Below are 6,000 nucleotides of genomic sequence, written 5' to 3' on the forward strand. Positions count from 1 at the left end.
TGTACAGTGATGTGACATGGGAAGGAGAGGCGACTGTACAGTGATGTGACATGGGGGGGAGAGGCGACTGTACAGTGATGTGACATGGGAAGGAGAGGCGACTGTACAGTGATGTGACATGGGGGGGGGCCCACAGGAGAAAGCAAAGGAGTATGCGTGACACACACACGGAGGGGCCACTATCTGAGAAGCAGGTGGCTAGCAAGACAAAAAATGGGTAGGAATGGCCAGTGAGGGGCTCAGGATGAACAAAGTGTGATGCCATGTGTGCGTGGAAAGGCTATAACAAAGCCCATGGCTGTGTGTGCTGGCTGAAAAATAATTAAAAACAAAACTTGGGGTTAGCAGCACTGTAGCAGCCTACCTAAAGAGCCCAACAGAGAGAATGGTCCCAGAGGAGAGGAGAGAGCTGAGAGGGGCTTTGGAGAGAAATAACACCCACATTTCCTCACCCTACCATGATCCTGATCTTTACATCCTAAGAGAAAAACAAATGGGAGTGAAAGACAAGAAAAAATAAGTAAAAAGACAGACAGGAAGGGAGGGAGGGAGGGAGGGAGGGAGGTAGGGAAAAAACCATTTTAGTTCTGAAAACTGAAATCTCCATTATCAAACCTTTTCTAATGTACTTTCTTCACACACATGAAAACAGGCATATACACCTTTGTTTTGATACATGCATATACATATATTATCTATGCATTTTAGTATCTTGAGCATCTTGTACATTTTCTCCAGCTGAAAATATAATACTGTCTTCCCTAGTGATTAATCCTTAGTTTGCTATTGTTAATGAAAGGTTGGGGTAATGACCCTAATGACATCTTGCAAAGTACCAAAAATTTAAACTTCAGCATCATCCCAAATCTTACCACTTCTTTTCAGCAAAGTGTTGATCAAGCATTATAGCAAAAGATTTGTCTGTCATCTATTTTCTGGACTTAGGAGAATAAGAGTAATTATATCCAGAAAGGGGGACGGGGGCGCGAGATTTAAAGACAGTCAATTGAAATAAAAGAAATAAAAGGATAAGAAGCCCAGATAATCTATGAACTGGCCAGTTCCTGAATAAATCAAGAGGTAGTTTTGCATTAAGGAATTAGAAGTGTCATTTCCAACTTGTGATTGCTGCAAATATTGGATTCTACTCAGGCTTGGTTTTAAGAGCACATAAAGTAAGCCAGAATTAAATGGAAGGCTAGGAGAACATCACCTAATCTGAATCCCTTCCAAACGTCAGCGGCAAATAAGATGTTGGTGTGAGCACAGAAATATTCTAACCTCCTTGTACTGGTGAAAACACTGGCCAGAAAAAATGATGCAATAATGCTGGACGCAAATGCAGCCAATGGGAAAAAATAAGGGTGAAGAAAAGAAAGAGCATGTTTATGTTGAAACTTAAACATCACATTAACTTTTCTGAACTACTTTGGAACTTTAAAAAGTAAGCATGCATATGAAATGTATTTTGAAGCTTTTAAGTGTAGGTTAATATGTTCCATGTGCTAGTTTGTATTTTTGCAAGGATACTGGAAGATATAAGCCACTATTAAAAAGTACTTATGGAAAACAAATACCTCCAAATCTCTCCATTAAATTATAAATGACAAACAAATTAATTTAGTTCTATACAGTTAAAGAGAAATTGTTTATCTTTTTCTCCAACCTCAGCTGCCAGAAACACACCACACTGTTTGTGATAAACACTTCATCTTTGTAGAAGAAGCCAAACCTAATTTTGGGAACACAAGATGTTATGGACGGAGGAAGCTGGAAGCTTCTGAGAGAAAAGGCTGCAAGCCACAGCATTTGGAGTGCCGTGCCCACCAGCAACACAACGTCACAGGTCCCTGAGCCTGGCTGCTTTCCAGAGCTTCGAGAAGTCTCTTCTCTATGTGCGTCCCTGGCTTTGCTGTAACCACTCAGATCCGCAGAGTAGAGGTGGTAGAAGATTGCCACCACATTCCAAGCTCAAGAAATTCAGAAAGGCCATAGTAAAGTTATATTTTATATTTTCAGCAACTCAGCTCACAATGTGGCTTACCATCACCCCATAAAGTAAATAAATAAAATTAAAGAACCCCATTTAGTAATACAAATAAATCACAAGAACCCAAGATACCTTCAGACAGCAATAGTTAACCTCAGCCAGTAGGGACTACAGACCGAATGAAAAGAAAGGAAGGAGGACTGACCAATGTGAACACTTAGACCATGCAGACACAACATGAGCTGTCAATCAGCCTACCAAAATAGTGGCATGTGTGTCCCTTCTACACAGATATGCATTCTCAGCACTGTGTTTGTGCCTAATTAATAGAATTATTTCAGCTGGGCCCTATTAGTGACCATCAAATGCACTTTTATGAAATAAAGGGAAGACAGTCCAGTGGCAGTCTATGATGGTCTTCATGGGACAGTTTTGCCCCCAAGTTGACACGGTCGATATTTTATTTTCTCAATCCTCTGGATATCTTTGAAATAAAACATAGGGCTAAATGATACATTTGCTCTCTGTTTCAGGCTGGATGCAATTGATTTTAACTGACTAAATGATCCGATCTCTGCCAAGGATTTTATTTCATTAAGAAAATGATATTAAGGAGCATCTGAGATCATGGAGCAGACTAAACATAATGCCAAAGGAGTTCTGAGAATGTGCCACAGTGAAGGTTTGATTATTTGCAGATGGACTACGGAAAAGAAAAAAAAGAAAGAAAGAAAGAAAGAAAACTCAGGTCCCAGGGGTAAGCCTAACCAACCCTGGTGCCATTGCTGCCTACATCCCAGCACACAGCCAAGGAAATAACTCATCTATTATGCTACAACGCCTTTATTTTTTTTAAGGAGTAATCACTTTTTTTCCCTAGAAGGTAATATTTAACTGCCACTGTGCAAAACAAAGGAGCAAGGGGAAATGTTGGTACCACAACAGGCTCCCGCAAGCCAACTGTCACTCCTGACACGATTTGGCTGGTAGTCAGGCATTCACCGAAAAACTAATTTAAATCAATCTCCTTTGGAAAAAGCCAATTGTTTGGTAGGCACAACAATTGGTGTAGGATCAATCAGTGGACATGAGATCAATTAAAACCAGCTTAAGTTTGTGAAGAGGGACAATTCACACAACTTGAGTTAGATCTCTATTCATTTCAATATTCTCACAATACCGTCCTTAAGCTTCCTTGCAGGGCAGAAAGGCTACTATGACCCTGCACTGTCTAGCCAGCCCTTTAAGTAGTTCCACTTTTAATTAAAAACACAGTGCACCCTTTGTTGGCACAGATAGTGTGGTCACTTTAAAAAACTGTAGTTATTTTAGGCATAAACTTGGGATTCAGGAAGAGACATCTGTTGAGGGAGAGAAGAAAGCCAGAAACATATTTTGATAGGCAATTTTAAAACAGCCATACCAATCGACAAGTACTTGAAAGCCTTCAAACTCCATGATATGACAAGGTTGATCTGGCACACATTACTGTTGCACACTTTCTAATTGGGTTTTTAAATGTCAGAGCTTGGGACTGTCTAAGGCAACTGCTGCAAGTGATTTTGCTAAAGCAAGCTCTGAAACAAAATGGGTTCAATTCAGATACCCAAGAAGAAAAGCACAGGCAGAGAGAGCCTGGGGGACAGCCCTAGAGGAGAAATAAAAGCATGCAGTATCACTTCTGGCCGCAGGAGTGCTGTAATGCCATTCTCTACCAAGCAGCATCTCCGAATTTAAGTTCTCAGACAATGTGCTTAATTCTTCTCCACTCAACCACAGGGGCCAGCAGTGTGAATCAGAAATCTATCACTGATTTAGTAAGTCTTGTAATCATCAAGAATGTGCCAAGGAGTTTAGGTACTTCTGTATGTTGCAAACATTTATGCACTTCATTGTTTTCAACGAAATGGATTACAATCCCAGTTTTTAAAAGTGTGTGTGGGGAGGGAGTAGCTTCTCCAAACGCTTTGTAACACAGTATAATAAAAATTCGCCAGTTCTGCCAAGTAATGCCTGGAGATATAATAATGGCATGGAGAAAGAGCCCATTGGGAGGGTTGAGATGGAGAGCTACTTTTCAAAGGCAGGTATCTACATGAAATTCTTACAGCCTTTGGGGAGGAGTTTCTCTTTTACTTTTTTATATGCAGTAATCTCTGAAAATAGGAACTAATAAACCAGAGATACATAGCAACAATTAAAAACACTGGTTCCTCAATAGTCACACATCATCAGTGACCCCGAGCTTTGCTCTGAAATAAGCTAAGCTGTTCGGTTCATAAGAACAGCTTAATGCCCCTCAAACTGCCAACAATAATAATAACAATAACAGTGACAATAAATGTCTTCAAAACTAGCTGCAAGGTCAGAGTCCTTATCCCACCAGAAATTGAGACGTTTATAGCCTAGAAAAGCAAAACCAAAGTCTACAAACCATGACAAATTCTTACTGCGCAAAAAACCAAACTGGTAGTCAGAGACAACTGACTCTCATCAGGTGCTAACAAAAGGCTGTTGTGAGAGGGCCCTACGCTGGCACTTAGTGGCTATGCCTGTGTGGTTTATGTTTAAGTCCCTCCAGAAGACTTCATTGTGTCTGGTTGCACATGCTCTAAAATGCATTTGGCTTAGCCACCGCCCCCAGAAGGACTGGAAGACAGGAGTACAGAATTATGAGCAAGTCGAATTCTCTGAAATCTTTCTTGGAGGCTTCCATCTGCCTGCAACCCTCACACAAGTGATGGAGAAGTGAGTATTTAAAAAGCCTCAAGTGAATTTCATTGAGGACAAAAGCCCTTCTCCGAAATCGCTGCTTTGAGAAAGCAAACAACCGGACAACATGGGTCTATTTTTAAAAACATTCACGCTGCAGGGGAGAACTCCCCGCGAGAAAGCCAGAGCAGGAGTTGCTACTTTCATTAAGTTCCCATCTCTTCTCAGGTTCCAGAAAAAGAGAACAGTGTTGCTTTTTTCTTGGCAACTCAGGTTCTACCATGCAACTTGACATTTCTCCCCAACACCGCCCCTCCCCCCCCCATACACACACCCCATGCCAGACCATGTCTAAAGCTATCTGGGGCAGGATTTAGGGCACACATGGGTCGGGAAATTAAAGACACTTGGACTTCGAGGAAGATGATTAAGAAGACAAAAGGAGAAAAACTAGAAAAATGAATGCCACATAAGAAATATGATCCAAAGAAGAGTTCAAGAGAGGCGGCACAGACTGTGGACCACATGATGAATCCCTGAGCGCTTGTCCTTGCAGGAGAGAAGCCCAGCTCGCCCGGCTCCCAGCACTTCTCTTCGCGTCTCACCGCGCCTACTAGGGGCAGAAGAAATCCTTCTGCTGAGCATTGAGACCCTGAGAGTGGGCAGTTGTAGCCCACACATGAATTGGGGTGCAGAGCACAGTTCTGTCCACTGAGTCCCCAAAGCCTAAATGTGAATAAGCACTCCCGACACTCCCACCCACTCAGGAACCCCACGCATCTTCAGGCGAGAGCGACCCACCTCGCTTATTGCGTCTCCATCGGTTGCCTTGGCACTGGCTGTAATCCATACAGTTCAGAATGATGAGGGCAAAAGAGAAGAGGCGAAAACGCATCTGGACGGTCGGGCTGGGGAGAGACGCCTCTCAAAATCGAGGAAACGCGGGGCTCCTGCAAGGAGACAGTGCGGGTCGCTCCTAGGGAGGACTCACTCGGAGACAGATACCACTGGCCCTGGAGCTGCAATGGTCAGTTTGGCTCGTTCAGCATCGCTCACTCCGCCCGTGAACCTGGGAGACGGAGAAAGAGAAGCAGTGTGGGTGGGGGGACCGAGAGAACCCAGAGGAGGTACCTGCACCTTCGCGCCTCTTGGTTTAAAGAAAGGAAGGAGGGAGGGCGCGAACTCACTGGCACGAGCCACGGAGCAGTTTAACGCAGATGGCACAGCTGCAGAAGACTTGGAGAGGAAGGTGATTACAATCAGTGAATTAGCAACCTCTGTGGCGCAGTGGCTTCTGA

At 43.1% G+C, this 6,000-nt stretch overlaps 1 protein-coding gene across 2 annotated transcripts in view; it reads right to left on the minus strand.

Moving 5' to 3' along the window:
* Rspo2 (R-spondin 2) overlaps window positions 1-5,771 on the minus strand; it is a 159,216-nt gene extending 153,445 nt beyond the window's left edge. Inside the window, exon 1 of one of the 2 annotated variants that reach the window (XM_028867958.2) lies at window positions 5,504-5,771. In XM_028867958.2, coding sequence (XP_028723791.1) covers window positions 5,504-5,597 — 94 coding nt within the window. In that variant the 5' untranslated portion in view covers window positions 5,598-5,771. The remainder of the gene's footprint in view (window positions 1-5,503) is intronic. The other variant, XM_037197783.1, reaches the window with a different exon arrangement.
* Between the last annotated feature and the right edge of the window lie 229 nt (window positions 5,772-6,000).

Source organism: Peromyscus leucopus, chromosome 20 (genome assembly GCF_004664715.2).
Source record: "Peromyscus leucopus breed LL Stock chromosome 20, UCI_PerLeu_2.1, whole genome shotgun sequence".
Classification (NCBI taxonomy): domain Eukaryota; kingdom Metazoa; phylum Chordata; class Mammalia; order Rodentia; family Cricetidae; genus Peromyscus; species Peromyscus leucopus.